This window comes from Lynx rufus, unplaced genomic scaffold, assembly GCF_022079265.1.
Source record: "Lynx rufus isolate CCGP_SWC_20201006 ecotype Redwood Valley unplaced genomic scaffold, mLynRuf1.p SCAF_3, whole genome shotgun sequence".
In the NCBI taxonomy this organism is placed as follows: domain Eukaryota; kingdom Metazoa; phylum Chordata; class Mammalia; order Carnivora; family Felidae; genus Lynx; species Lynx rufus.
Window position 1 is genome coordinate 127,874,965 of NW_025814845.1, and position 15,992 is coordinate 127,890,956.

Here is a 15,992-nt window from a genome sequence, read left to right on the forward strand (position 1 = left end):
AAATGAGATCAGTGTGAGAAGTGCAACTCCACTTATGTAACTAGTACTTTATTTAATTCTTTCTTCCCAAGGTTTAGCTAATGTTCTCCTGAAACAGCATAGAAAATCTCCCAGTCGTCCGTGTCAAACCCAGTGTTTAACCCTGGCCACCAAATCAGTTACAGCCTCCTTGTTCTCTGTGTCATGCCCTTAGCCCTCCTTTCTACAAACCATTATGCCCAAAGCAGATAATAAATCCCATGTTTTTGGTGTCTGGGAAGTTGCTTTTAGCTTTCTGATACTGTCAAGCTGACATCGACAGGGCACAGGGCAAGAAACCAGGTGGAAATGACTCCCTCACTCATTGGACACAATGTTGCCTTGACATTGAGTCTGCATTTTCTTAGCATCCAACCCTGGCCAAGATACTTAAATCCACAGCTTTTCTTCTACTAGGCTCATCTGTTTGGTCAAAATCCCAGAAAAGCTGTTTTCTCATTTCTCTCCTGGTGATTTCTAAGCAGATTATTTCACTTGGGATAATAATCAAGTCTGCATCAGGCTCTCTCTATAGAGAGAAAAGACACTGACTCAGAGGTATTGACACAGGTCCAGGTAACTGCAGGTATGAGATTATGTTGCCTGTTTGTGGTTGGCTTGATTTGAGCTGTATCCTGGAATATGTTTGCAAGGAAGAGAGGCTGTTCAGTAGATTGGATTCTAGTACCAAACATCTCCAAGATACTTTCTGAAGAATCCAAGGAAATACAAGTGTGACGCCTATAAACCAACTCACATCCTGAAGTCTTAGGCCCCATGGGCTCACAATGATATGCATTCGTTAATTTAAAAATATATAATCAGTCTTTGTAAGAGACTTCCCCTTGACTTTGATTATACAGCTTTTTGCAGGTGGGCATTTTTGCATTTTCTGACTTTGGAAATCCAGACAGGGCCCAGTAAGTGTCTTGGATGGTTATCCAGATAAACCCTGCACTTGGCTGAAATGCAGCTTTTCACCTCTGACTTCCCTGACATTCTAACGATACTTGTTTTCAGGAGCTCATCAGCTTTTAGTGATCAGCCTCAAATCCATTGTATTGCTCGAACAGGGTTCGAGGAAGTCAAAGATGAGCTACAGAGGATTTTCTCTGGAAGAGCTCACAGGCCGGTGGGAGATACGGACATATACACAATTAGGATTTAATGTGATTAGCTATGTTTATAGAAGTTTAGTTTTATGTGGGCATAATACAGGTAAAGGCAGAACGCCAGGCAAGGGGCAGTGAAAGGAGACATCAAGGAAGCATTAACTCTCAGTCTGGGTCTTTAGGAGTTCATTAAGTAGAAAAAAGAGAACTTGTCATTCACTTTTAGCATGAGCCACACAGGCCTGGGGCACATGCTCCATTCGGTGTGACTGTGGCTGGGCAGTGGGAGGGCACGTGGGAGGAGATGCCATGGAAAGGAGGTTGAAGTGAGAGTCTAAGGGGCATCAGTGAGGAGCAACCAAAGGTCTTCATGTGGAAGAGCCACTGATCAGATGTGGGTTTTAGAAAGAAAACTTTTACTGGGTCTTCAGATGATCCTTTTGCGTCTCCCACATGGCAGACGCTTGGACTCAGAAATGTCAAGAAAATACTCAGGCAAGCTTAAATATTACTCTCAGCGCGTCTTTGAGGCACGGGTGGTACCTCTAAGACTCACAACAGGTGGCAGTGGGATGGCTGGGCTCTGCCTCCTGGGGTGTGAAGGGACGCCCCGCGGGGACAGGAGTCTGGCCCAGAGGGCTCTCCACCCGGGCAGAGGAGAGAACCGGGGAGCCTCAGTCAGAAGAGCTGCGGGGCAATGAAGCTTGGCCTTCCGACCTCCCCTGTGCCACCAAATGCAACTTGAGCTGTGTCACCTTGGTGCTCGCTCCCAGCCCCCAAACCGTGCCTAAGATAACACATTGTCTCCCCCACCCCCGCACTCCCCCGGCTCATCTTAAACACTACCTCCCATTTTAACCAAACATCTTTCTGGTTGGAATGGTTTGCCTTTCACTTTTCATTTGCCACCTCGGATGCCTGGCAAGACTACATGGAGAGCACCCAGGGCAAGCGAAATTGGTGGGATGGTGTGGTGGGGTGTTGACTGTGAATCTCCAGGAAATTGCCACATCTGCTAGGTCAGGGCCTGATGCCCCCCCCCCGCCCCCATCCTATTTAAAGAATAGTAGCTTGAGAACTTCCTTTTGCTTGAAATACTGCTATATGCTAGAAGCAGGTAGTATCCCTTGACATAAACTATTGGCAATGAGTTTATTTACCCGAGGACAAGTCAACAAAACTGTAAGAGGCAATTGAGGCTGATTGTGCTTTTGTTGTAGCAACTGTCAAGGGTATAAATCAATTGCTGCTCTTAGCTCAAAATACTGAGATTTAACATTTTGTCTTTTCCGATACCTTTGATTGGCTACAATCACATCACTTTTCAAAATAAAGTTTCATGGTACGCCTGGATGGCTCAGTCGGTTAAGCGTCCGACTTCGGCACAGGTCGTGATCTCACGTTTCATGAGTTTGAGCCCCACATCGGGCTCTGTGCTGACAGCTCAGAGCCTGGAGCCTGCTTCAGATTCTGTGTCTCCTTCTCTCTCTGCCCTTCCCCCCCTCATGCTCTGCCTCTCTCTCTCTCTCTCAGATTCTGTGTCTCCTTCTCTCTCTGCCCTTCCCCCCCTCATGCTCTGCCTCTCTCTCTCTCTCTCTCTCTCTCTCTCACACACACACACACACTCTGATTTTAAAAAGATTTAATCTAAAGATTTAAAGAGATTAAATTAAAAAAAAAAAACAATAAAGTTTCAGTAGTAACAATCAATGCAAAGAAAATATCCCCCAACGTAACAAGATCAAAGAAAAACAGATGAAAGACTTCTCTTGATAAGTTGGAATGGATGCCTGGTAACTCCTCAGATAATTTTGTTTACTTTTTTTTTTTAACTTACTGTTTTTCTTTGGTATAATTTCTAGCCGTATATTTCCATACCCAAGTTTTTCACAAGAGGTTTTAGGACTAGCAGATTTCTCAGCCCACCTTATTAAAAGTAAATTCATTATTTCTCTGTTTCAGCTGACTGAAATGTTCTTTTGCACGAACTGCCAAAAAGTTTATGGTTTTCTTAATATGCCCGTTAGAGCTGGTAAATTACAGGGACCCCACGTGAGTGAACTGGGGCAGGATTGGCCAGCTGCGGGGAAAGCCAGCCAAGCCCCCCCATCCCCACCCCCCCAAACTACAATTCTGATTTTCTCTCCTTCTTTCACAGAAAGGACTAGATTTTCTGGGTGTTCCCCTCCCCGGCAGAGTTCTGTAGCCCGGGGCACTAAACAAGCCTCGTAATCCTCCTTTCCCGGGGTGGAAAGCCGGGAGGTAGCTTACCCAGAGCCTGGCTGGTGGGAAGGAGCGCGATCACCAGGGCAAAGACGAGGGCAGCCCCGGAAGCCTTCCTGTCAGCTCGCCCCGGCATGATGCTGTGCTGGGCTGCGCTGGGCTTCAGCCTCCCTGAAACCTGAACATTTCCTGTTTCCTGCTTGTTTGGGTTGGTGCTGACTTGAAGGAGAGGTGTTTGCCTGTTTTTTAGGAAGTGATGTAATTCTGCAGGAGCCTGTCAGACCAGCAAGGATTGCAAAAGAGAAGTTGCTCTGCAAGCACTGATTCAGTCAGTAACACCTCTCAAGCCCTTTTCAGTCCCGGCCCTGCCACGGGCCCCCATCTTTTGTAATTGTCTCTTAGAAAACAGTGTCGATTGCTCAGATGGCTTTTGGGATCTGGGACTGAGGGTCCTGGACCACAAGCATTCTCCATTTGTGATTTTACTCAATCCCCAGGTGAGAATCTGGGGCTGCCCAGAGTTTAGAGCAGCAGTATTCAGTAGAACTTTCTGAGATGCTGGAAATGCCCCAAATCTGCACTGTCCAGTGCAGTAGCCATTAGCTACATAGGCTATTGGGCACTTGAGATGAGACCAGTGCAAAATGAATTTGTAGTTTTCTTTTTATTAATTTAAATTAAAATAACTCGTGTAGCTGCTGTGTTGGACAGCTCAGGCCCAGAGAGCGGACGTACCTGTACCGTCAGAAAATGACCGGGCCACCTCTCTGCAGCCAAGCACATCACCATTGCGGGGCCCTGAGTGCCGCCTCACTCCTAGGAAGAGAAAGGACAATGCTATCCACATGCCTGGATGTGCTCTGCTTCCCTAGAGAGAAATGATTTTTACCGTTTGTTTTTATTTTTATATTTTTTTCTTTATAAAGCCTTAATTTTTTTTAGAGCAGTTTGAGGTTCACAGCATAATTAAGAGGAAGGTACAGAAAGTTCCCATATAGCCCCAACCCCCACACATGCCCAGCCTCCCCCGTGATCAACATCCTCCTAAAGTGGTACAGTTGTCACAACGAATGAACCTGCACTGATATATCGTAATCACCCCAAATCCATAGTTTACATTCTCTCATGTGTTGCACATTCTATGGGTTCGGCAAACGTGTAAGGACATAAACCTACCATGATCGTATCCTCCAGAATCATTTCCCTGCCCTAAAAATTCTCCATGCTCCACCGACTCATCCCTCCTTCCACCCTAACCCCAGGCAACCACTGATCTTTTTACTGCCTCCGTAGTTTTGCCTTTCCCCAAATGGCACATGGTTGGAATCATACGGTATGCAGCCTTTTCAGATTGGCTTCCTTCACTTAGTAATAGGCATTTAAGGTTCCTCCGTGACTTTTCGTGGCGTGATAAGCTCATTCCTTTTTGGTGCTGAATAACGCTACATCGTCTGAACGTACCACACTTCTTAATTCATTCACCTACTGAAGGATGTCTTCGCTGCTTCCAAGTTTTGGCAATTACGAATAAAGCTGCCGGCAACGTCCGTGTGCAAGCACTTGTACAGACATGAGTTTTTAACCCCTTTGGGAAAATACCAAAGAGCTTGATGGCTGGATCTATGGTAAAAAAAAAAAAAAAAAGAAGTGATCTTTTAAAGGGCCCCTTTCTGAAGCAGAATTTGCTCTGGTGGGGGAAGGGGGCCAGGAATCCGCATTCCACTTTTCTTCCTCCTTACATAACAATACATTTCTCGGAGGTTTTTAGCAACAAAATAGGACTGAGTTAGAGGAGTAGAAAGGGGGTGGAAACCCTGCCCAGTTGAAACAATGCAGGAAGGGGGTGTCTGTTTAGACCAGCCATCTGGGGAGATTAGAGTGTTTCGGTTTTTGTGTTCTAATGGAAGTCCTTCCCTTGGTTTGGGTTGAGGGCCTAAGCACTACAGAGTGAAATTCCATAATCGTGTTTGTGGAGATGCCAAGAAAGGCAGGCAGAGAGAGAGAGGCATTGGACACCCGTCCTGTGTCTAACTCCTGCCTGCAGGTACCATGCGTCACCCCCTTCCAGTCAGCTTCCTCTCCAGTGATCCCGTTGGTGTGAACACTCGCGGTAAGTGGAATTGGGTTAGTGCGTTGCTGCTTTTCAGTGCCCTTCATTCTCATTCACAAGAAATGCGTTGGTGATTCATGAAATGTTCAGTTTGATAAAGGATTTACAGTATTCATTTTAATGTTTTAAACTGGCTTAAGTCAGCTGATAAAATACGCTTTTGCAGCTTAGGTGACAATACAGGACAAACAGCTGAAGAAAATAGGCAAGTTCAAAACTGGATGATTGATTGGAAAACAACAGGGAAAGACCTGGTAATCAGACTCTTCCCTGAGCAAGTGCGCAGGCCCTGCACCGCCCCCCCCCCCCACCACTAGTGCTGAGTCTGGTTGGCAGATATTCCTGTATTAGCAGCACATCCCCATCTGTGACAAGCGCGTGCAGGAGAGGAGGCCCAGGGCTCAGGGGGAGGGAAGGAGAGGGGAGGGGAGAGGGGAGGGGTTGCAGAGTCAGGTGTCTGTGGCTGGACCACAGACTCTTCTCTGCAGTTTTCTATGGAGCCCCGCAGCACCGCCAGGTAGCTCCTCGCAAGTTTTCCCAGCGTGCCCTGCTTTGCTCCCGAGCAGAGCAACACTACATCAGTTAGAATGATGTGCAAAATAAACTGAGGCCTTGGAGAAAGCCTGCACAACCACGTCATTTTCTTTTGACCCTTGTGCTAAGAACCTTAGCGTGATTAAGCTTATCTTAAGGGTGGAAAATTACCATCACCGATCAGAAAATTGTAGCACCTCAGTAATCTCTGTGCTGCAGTTAAAATCACAGGGATACCGTGTGCTAGGTAAGGGCTATTTACCTCTGTTTGTTCTAATTTTACTAATCACTAATTTGGGCAAGAGGCTGCCTGGCCTCAGATTAAATCCTGATAAGCTTGTAACAGGAAGTCAGGGGCCCAGTCACAACCACAAGATGCGGGGGAGACTCTAGAGGTAATGCAGGCCCATAGGCAGGCACACGACCTCATCTTGGGGCCTGCCATTGGCTTTCAACGATGAGAGGAGAAAGGGAAGGAAGGAAGGATGATGGCTGGGAAATGCAATGAGACCTTGTCATGCTCAGGAGGGTAGGGGAGGAAACTGGTTACAGGTTCTGGGGACTCTATTACTTCCCCCCAAAGTTTGGCTGTTATAATCAAGTGTCTGTATTACAGAAGTGACTGTCATCCAAATCCTCCTCCCTCCCTTCCTGCCTCCTCCCTGCCCACCCCTCCCTCCCCATTGGCCCTGAAAGGAGGGACATCCAGGGAGCAAACCAAAAAGTGATAAGATCTCACAGTGAGTGCAGGCTCCCCCTGTATAATTCTCCTTCCTCCACAACTTTGCCATTCTCAACACACACAGATGCACACACACACACACACACACACACGCTCACATACACATGCTTACGCACTCCCGCACACTTATCCAAATGAGAACAAGCAGACACTGTTTATTCCGAACTTGCTGTAGCAAAGGAGTCGACCACCACCACTTGCATTTTGGCCAAGACGCGAAGGCACTCAGAGGAGTAGGAAAACTTGATGATGGACAGAAAAGAGAAGGCTTCCAGTATGCCCTTAGAGGAGGATGTTGACCTGAGGAACTAGAATCGAGTTCTAATTACTGGCTCTGGTGTCTGGTTAGGGGTCGATATTTGGCTTTTCCAACTAGGAAAAAGAATGAAGGTAGGGCCTGTTGTTATGGACCAGTTACTAGACATAGGGTCTGACTTGTACAAATTTGATTTATAGCAGTCTGGGTTCCTGAGTTGTTTGCTCCAGACAGTGGGTTACAGTCTTATTATTACATATATGGTCTGGCCTTTGTCCGTCTATATATTGTCTCTCAACACACCCACATGCATACTCACACAAAACATCTGCCCACACTGAGACACATGCACACACTTTCTGAAGCTTTTTTCTCTGTCTAAATGCTAGATGGTGATAGCTGATGACTCTTCAGTGCTTGCTTAACAAGAAGGCCAGATCTCAGACATGGTAGTAGGAAGAGTAGGGGGGCTCATGCAGGAGCCCCCATGCAGATAAGTGGGCAGGGCAGGGCTGGGGCAGGATTAAATTGAGCCCCAGAGTGCGCAGAGAAACTACGGCAAGGAGAGGGGCTGACAGCAATTCTGTTGTATCTTGGTGAGCTTGGACTGCCATACAAGATACCATAGATCGGGTGGCTCAAACAACATTTACAGTTGACCTTTGAAAAACACAGGGGTTAGGGGCACCAACCCTTCACACAGTCAAAAATCCAGTATAACTTTGACTCCCCCAAAACTTAACTACTCATAGCCTACCGTTGACCAGAATCCTTACGAATAACGCAAATAGTCCATTCACGCAAATTTTGTGTATGTATTATAGACTGAATTCTTACACTAAAGGAAGCTGGGGAAAAGAAAATGTTATTAAGAGAATCATAAGGCAGAGAATACACTGACAGTGCTATACCATATCAAAGAAAATCTGTGTATAAATAGACCCATGCAGTTCAAACCCATGCTGTTCAAGGGTCAACTGTATTTTCTCATAGTTCTGGAAACTGAAAGTCCAAGATCAGGATGCCCACATGGTCATGTTCTCAGGAGACCCTTTACCTGGTTTATAGATCAACTGCCTTCTTGCTGTGCCCTCACATGGCATTGAAAACTCTCTGGTGTCCCTTATGAGAGACTAATCTCATCACGAGGGCCTCACACTCATGACCCCATCAAACCTTAACACCTCCCAAAGGCCCCATCTCCAAATACCATCATATTGGCAGCGGAGGGCTCCAACATCTGAATTTGGGGGAGACAAAAATATTCAGTCAGTAGCACACTGTCTTTGAAGCTGGTCCATCCTGACCGAGTGCCCATCTGCACTTGTCAGAACCCTCAGTGGTCTCTGTCCCTGAATTCAGGCTGCTGCTGACTCTGGTAACACCCTCTTCAACTGGTCACTCAGAGAAGCTGCTGCAACATTTGGAGAATCCTAGGGCCTCCCACCATAGGCCTCAGCTTGCCCCTGCTCTGTGACAGAGTTTCCAGGGTCTGAGCAGATGGCCTTGTCACCAAAAATGAAACTGAGAAAGACTGTGGTTAGGAACAGAAGAGGCGATTAGCATGTGGGACGCAGTGCCGATCTCGGGTCTGGAGGGCCCTTTGGGGAGCACCTGATGAGAAGAGGCTGACCGGTCCAGGGACCCAGAGGCCATCCTCTAACTGACCAGAGTCTCCCTGAGGGCAGAAGACCTTTCTGTCTTGTTCTCCAGTCTATCCCCAGCATTTAGGGCAGTGCCTAATATTTTTTTTGAATGAACAAATGAAGAGCAGGTAGATTAAAAAAAATTCCTTTTATAACACTATTTTTTTTAAGTGGGTGGAAAGAGGAACCTACATTGGAATTATTTGGGTGGGCTTGTTTATTTGAGAGTCCTGGACCCCACATCAGAACTACTGAGTCAGAATCTCTGGAGCTCAGGTCTACAACTCTGCATGTTTAATGATGTTTGAGGGGATTTTTATACATGCTAAAACTCGAGAATCATTATTCTAGAGTTTTGTTTTTAGCTCCTGGAAAGATATTTCCCCATTCTCACATAGTAAGAAATAAATAGTACTTATATTTTGTTCCCCTTTTTGCCTTGTTTGCCAGAAAGCCTGGAATTAAGAGTAAAGCTTGACTGTGTAACTTTCCTTAGCCCAGCTTCCCTTACCACTTCTAGGAACATTTATTTCCCTGGCTAATGCAACTCATCTTTCAGGACATCTTTGGGAGATACCTCCACTAGGGAGCCCTCCCAGAAGTCTCTCTCCTGCCTCCCGCACAGCTAAGGGCCCTTCCTCTGTCCCCGGCCCCACCGCGTTGGTCAGAATAGACCCAGAAGATCTGAGAAAGTCCTCCCCACATGACTGCCCCAGTCTTACTCATCGGGGGTCTCCCACACCTGTTAAAAGGAACTCAGCTTCTTCCACTGCTGCTTCATTTTTGATCAAATCATATCTCGATAACTTTTTTCTCTAAGTTCCGTCAAGTAATTTTTAAGTTGGACGTATGTCATTAGCAAATACATAGTATCTGTACCACCCACTTCAGAATGACAAATGCTTTGCCTTTTATTGGTTTTCGTGTTTCATCTGACTTCCTAGATTCAGCTGATGGTGTCCGGCCCAACTGAATCCTCAGCACCAATGACACTAGAACATATAAAGGCAGAGAGGTTTCGGGGGAAATTGCAAATCAGAATAAGAAAGAAATAAGGAGAAACAACTGTGCAGAGCCTGCTTGGGATTCCCTCTCTCCCTCTCTCTCTCTCTGCGTCCCTTCCCGGCTCGCACTCTCTCTCTCCCAAATAAATAAATAAGCTTAAAAAAAAATAAAAAGTCAATAAAACAGCGGGGTTGACTAGATAGCCTCTACAGCACCAGTACCCACATACTTACTATGAGGCTGTGAGATTCTTTGGGGGGCAAGCTCACATAAACATCTTCAGAGGAGAGCTGGCCCTCTGCTTCCAAAGACAGGACCTGTTTACATACAGCCCAGCCAGGTTCTCAAGACTTTTCTTCAACACCGAGCTTCAGAAATGCAGGCATGTATTTACACCAACGTGACAGCACCGGGCTGAATGAGAATGGAGGGCAGGGGACTCCCAGAGCTGCCTGACAGCTGAGAATCTGGAACTGAGCAGCCATAAACATGGTGGGCTGGACAAGCATGGCGGCTGTGGAACAGGGGCAGGAGGAAGGGAATAGGCAGGCAAGGGCACCGAAAACAAAAGAGGATGTGTGTCCTTCACTGTTTGGGAAAGCAGCAGGCTCAAAGCTCATTTAAAGACAGGAACAAGAGTCTTCAAAGTCTGCAGTTATGATCACATCAGCTTATAAACACACAGGGGCACCGGGCACTGCTGTCAGTTACCATGTTCCAGTGCCCAAAGGTCAGCAGCAGCTCCACTGCGTGGGAAGACGTCACTTACCTATGTATGTCATAATTCTCTGAATTATAGAAATTATGTCCACGCCCTTGTTACTTGGCAGTTCTTCCACTCAAATAGGCAGCGTTTGTTTTCCTGCCTTAGTGATGTTGGGTCGGGCCATGTATCACTTGCTCTGACCAGTGAAATATGGGGGGAGGGGGAGAGAGTATGCCGGGTGTGAGCAAAGTTCTTTAAGAGCCATCACATAATCTGGCTTGCCTTCTTGCATTTCTGTGATCTGAGATCACAAGCCCCATAATGTGAAGCAGACCTCAACAAGGTCAGAAACCTGGAATCCAGCCTTGCTCAACCAAACCTCAGCTGACTTACAGACCCATGGGTATGAAAATGAATGTCTATGATTATAAGCTACGGGGAGATTTAGGATTGCAGCAATAGCTGACCAGTGGATCTCTTAAGATTCTTTCTTCACAAGTTGCAAACCTGAGTGGAGAAAATCACAGAAGAAAATAAGAGCTATTTTTGGCAAAGCCATGAAGTTTTGCATAACGTGGCTATCGCACCACAGTGTAGACGGTAAAGCAAGGGCGGTTCACACGCAACTCGCCACTGACATCTTATTGCTTCCTCCTTCAAGGGCCACTGCTCAGTCCAGAGCCAGCAAATATACATGGCTGAGTCATGCTGTGTTACCACTCATGGCATTTCTGGACTTGAGTTCCTGAACAGCTGTACTCGAAACGTTGTCCATGGCAGTGCTTATTGGAGAGGAAGCATATTGATAGGACCTGCAGCCTTTTAGCTCTACCCATAACCTTTATCACAACATATTTAGATTCTATAATTTAGACAATCTCTTTCTGCCCTAAGTGACCATTGGCTTCTGGTAAGCAGGAACCATGTGTGAGTTAACTTGAAGACTTCCTCTAGCTCAAAGCTCTGTCCCACAAGAGAGCCTAAAACCAATTAACACATGCTGAATGAACAGAGGAATTAAAGAATCTAAAAACGGCCCTTTTTCAAATGGGATTTTAAAAATCTCTTTTATGCTTTTGTAAATGGTCACAAGTTACTAAATCAGAAACAAGATAATTCTCGCTTTCTCCCTGCCAGGAGTTTAAATTCATGAAACTTCACAAGGGAGAATATTTACTCCCCAGTGCACACGCTGCCTAAATTTTCCTCCTCCGGTGTAGTTATTTTTTTCCCATTGCATAAAACTGTGCTCCATCCTCAGGGTGGTGTTTTGTTCTGTTTTGTTTCGCAAAACACTTTGCCTCTTTTTTGGGAAAAAAAAATCAAACACAATAGAATACAGGTTTTCATGTTTGCGTTTTTGTATTTGAACACCTGAAAGCTGCATCTGGAGGTTTGTTTGGGTTGATCTGAAGGCGTTTGGCTTGCTCAGGGAAGGGCCATCTTGTGTGGTTGGAAAGTGGAGTGTAATGTTGGAAAGGAAGGCAGGGACAAAGTCCTGGAGGAATGGAACTGGATGCCTTGGCAATGAAATAGCGGTATGGTTTGACGGGTGGTCTAGAAAGTCCACCCCATGAAAAACATTTTCTTTTAAATAACATTTATTCCCCTGCCCATGTTCAAAAAAGGATCTGCATTTAAAAGCATTGCATGGATGTTGGTGGGTTTTCGCTGAGGACTGGGTGGCTTGCTACAATTTGGATGAAACAAGTTACTGAGGAATTGGAGGCACATAAAAATAGGATCTTGCACAGCTGTCCTTTTGGGTGCAATCTAAATACACGGCAAGTGAAGTCATAGCCCGAATACTCGTATAAGTAGCCGTCATCTGACACTTACCCAAATAGGTTTATTACTACAATTCTAAATTCCAATGAATCAAAATAGGCTACAGTGTATCCCCAGGATATCTAGTGTCATTTACATTTGCTAACTCTGGAATAGAGATCATCACCCTCAAAAGCATTAAAAAAGAAAACGCTTATTTACTTATGGCACCCCACTGGGCCGTACACCAAATAAATTTCTGCCTTTTACTTACTTACCGTTCTTATATTAATATAACACTTTAATATTTTAAAGTCATATACACTCACTGTATATACACTCACTGTAGAAACATGAGAAAATGCAGGTCAGTAGATGGCAGAAAATAAAAGTGTCACCCATTTTTTCTTTCCAGAGTTTTTTTTTTTAAGTAATAAGAAAAGGAAAGAAAAGAAAAGAAAGAAAAATTATTTTTTCAAAGAATAATTCTGAAATCACACTTGTGTTTTCCCATTTAAAAATAAAAATGTTCCTGGAAAACAGTATAGTTAAAAATAGAACTACCCTGCGATCCAGCAATCGCACTACTCAAAACTACTAATTCAAAGCACACATGTACCCCAATGTTTATAGCAGCATTATCAATGATAGCCAAAGTATAGAAGAAGCCCACATGACCATCGACTGATGAATAGATAAAGAAGATGTGATATGAATATAATGGAAAATCAGCCTTCAAAAAGAAGGAAATCTTGCCATTTGCAACAACGTGTATGGGGCTAGAGAGTATTATGCTAAGTGAAATACGTCAGTCAGAGAAAGACAGATATCATATGATTTCACTCATATGTGGAATTTAAAAAACACAACAGTTGAATACAAAGGCGGGGAGAAAGGGAAACCAGGAAACAGACTCTAAACTATAGAGAACACACTGAGATTTACCGGAGGGAAGTGGAGTGGTGGGGGTGGGGGGAATAGGTTAAATGAGTAATGGGTGTGAAGGAGGGCACTTGTGATGAGCACTGGGTTTTGTATGTAAGTGATGAATCACTAAATTCTACACCTGAAACTAATGTTATTACAGAGTATGTTAATTGGAATTTAAATGAAAACTTGAAAAATTTTCCATTTAACTAAGTAGAGGAACCTAGTCTATCTTCCAGGTAACTCTTTTTATTCTTGAAGTTTATGCCAGTACGATACTGTAAGTAGTATTTGACTGTAAGGGGGGGGGGGGGGAGAATGACAACATTGCCTTATACATTGTTTTTATCTTAACTAGTTAATTTAATATTTCTAAATATTGTTAGTCCTTTAGAAATTCTGGGGATTGATTGTTTGTTCCTATAGAGCACATTTTGGTTTTAACCCTGATAACTTACTTTCCTTTTCTTTTCCTCAAAAGAAGTTAAGAATCATTACTGATTTTATTTTATTTGTTTATTTATTTTGAGAGACAGACAGCATGAGTAGGGGAAGAGCAGAGAGAGAGGGAGAGCAGAATCCCAAGCAGGCTCCGTACTATCAGCACAGAGCCCGAAGCAGGGCTTGAACTCACAAACCATGAGATCATGACCTGAGCCAAAATCAAGAGTTGTATACTTAACTGACCGAGCCACCCAGATGCCCCAAGAATCATTAATGATTTTGGAAGAAAGACTTTGGTTCTGTTTTACTTCATTCTTCTGATCTGAAAAGGTAGAAGTCATTAACAGCTCTCTAAAACATGGAAAACGGGTCACACAGTGAAGGCATTACAACAATGAATAAAGATAGAGGTTCTGGAGTTATGTTCTAAATCACCCTTTTAAACCCTTTAAGCATGCTAGTCATGGTGCCTTTCATTCCTAACTTCTTAGAGTTTCAAGGAAGATATATCAGGGTATTTTATTGTCTTGCGGTATTTATTGGCTGACCGAAGGTGGCACTTGACCCAAAGCTGTCTAGTGATCACAGAGTGGTGGGCCTGAGGGCTTTTACCTATAAAGGTGATAATAAACTAATATAAATATGTCCCTCTGAAATCTGAAAGAATTTCTGGCCCTTCGGCAGTTGGTTAGTGGAAGAAGAAGGGTAGAACCCACAAACATAAGAGGAGAGACCTACGTGGGTCAGATAACCTGGAGGCAAGGAGAGGATAGGCCCAGAACTATGAGATGTGAGAGGTCCATCCACACACATCCTTACAATAAAACCTCTGTCTTTATTTATTTTTTTTTTTAAATTTTTTTTTTCAACATTTATTTATTTTTGGGACAGAGAGAGACAGAGCATGAACGGGGGAGGGTCAGAGAGAGAGAGAGACATAGAATGTGAAACAGGCTCCAGGCTCTGAGCAGTCAGCACAGAGCCCGACGCGGGGCTCGAACTCACGGACCGCGAGATCGTGACCTGGCTGAAGTCGGACGCCTAACCGACTGTGCCACCCAGGCGCCCCAAAACCTCTGTCTTTAAAGGTGGTCAGATGTCCTGTTTTTGTTTTGAACAACCAAAACCCATATATGCTAATTTTCATTTTAGTTCCAAGTGATTAGCATAAGTTTGATACAAAGGAAGTCTTAATATTTATGGAAACGAAATAATTAATTTGTTCTCTCAGAGTTGTATCAGAGACCTTGGAAAAACTCTGCATAAATGTCATGATTCCAAAAGACAATATCAAGATAATTGGAAGACAAGACCCAGACCGGGAGAAAATATTTGCAAAAGACACATCTGATAAAGGACTATAATCCAAAATATACAAAGAACTCACTAAAACAGCAATAAAAAAGCAAACAACCTGATTGCACAATGGGCCAAAGACCTTGACAGACCTTCACCAAAGAAGATATACAGATGGAAATGAGACATGTGAAAAGATGCCCTACATCATATGTCATCAGGGGAAATGTAAATTAAAACAACATATCTTATCAGAATGCCCCAAATCTGGAATGCTGACAACAGCAAACACTGGTGAGGGATGTGGAGCAAGAGAAATTTTTACTTATTGCTGGTGGGAATGCAAAATGGTGCAGCCTCTTTCAAAGACAGTTCGGCAGTTTCTTATACAACGAAATAATCTCTTACCATACAATCTAGCAATCATGCTTTTTGGTGTTTACCCAAAAGAGTTGAAAATTTATGTCCACACAAAAACCTCCTACACATGAATGTTTGAAACATCTTTGTTCATAATTGCCAAAACTTGGCAGCAATCAAGATGTCCTTCAGTCAGTGAGTAGATAAATTACCTGTGGTACATCTAGACAATGGAATATTATTCAGTGCTAAAAAGAGATGAGCTATTGGGGCGCCTGGGTGGCTCAGTCAGTTAAGCACCTGGCTCTTGTTTCGGCTCAGGTCATGATCTCCCCGTCCGTGAGATGGAGCCCCATGGCTTGGCTCTTCTCTGACAGCATGGAGCCTGCTTGGGATTCTCTCTCTCTCCCTCTCTTTCTGCTCCTCCCCTGCTCACACTCTCTCTCTCAAAATAAATAAATAAATAACCATGTTAAAAAAAATGAACTATTGTGCCATGAAAAGACAGGGAGAAAACATAAATGCATATTACTAAGTGAAAGAAACCAATCTGAAAAGGCTACATCTTGTATTATTCCAACCGATGTGCCATTCTGGAAAAGGCAAAACTATGGAGACAGTAAAAAGATAAATAGTTCCCAGGGGTTGGGTGAGGGAGGGATAAACAGGCAGAGTACAAGGATTTTTAGGGCAGTGAAATTAACTTTGTGTGATATCCACTGTCATGGTGGATTTACATTGTACGCTTGTCCAAACAACACCAAAGGTGAACTCTGATGTAAACTTTTGGAAAGTATCAGTGTAGCTTCCTCAACTGTAACAAATACACCACTTTGGTGGAAGATG

At 44.2% G+C, this 15,992-nt stretch overlaps 1 protein-coding gene across 2 annotated transcripts in view; it reads right to left on the minus strand.

Annotated features, from left to right (window-relative positions):
• The window catches only part of TMEM154 (transmembrane protein 154), a 43,717-nt gene extending 40,168 nt beyond the window's left edge, over positions 1-3,549 (minus strand). Inside the window, exon 1 of one of the 2 annotated variants that reach the window (XM_047090786.1) lies at positions 3,402-3,549. In XM_047090786.1, the coding sequence (XP_046946742.1) occupies positions 3,402-3,489 (88 nt within the window). In that variant the 5' untranslated portion in view covers positions 3,490-3,549. The remainder of the gene's footprint in view (positions 1-3,401) is intronic. The other variant, XM_047090787.1, reaches the window with a different exon arrangement.
• Between the last annotated feature and the right edge of the window lie 12,443 nt (positions 3,550-15,992).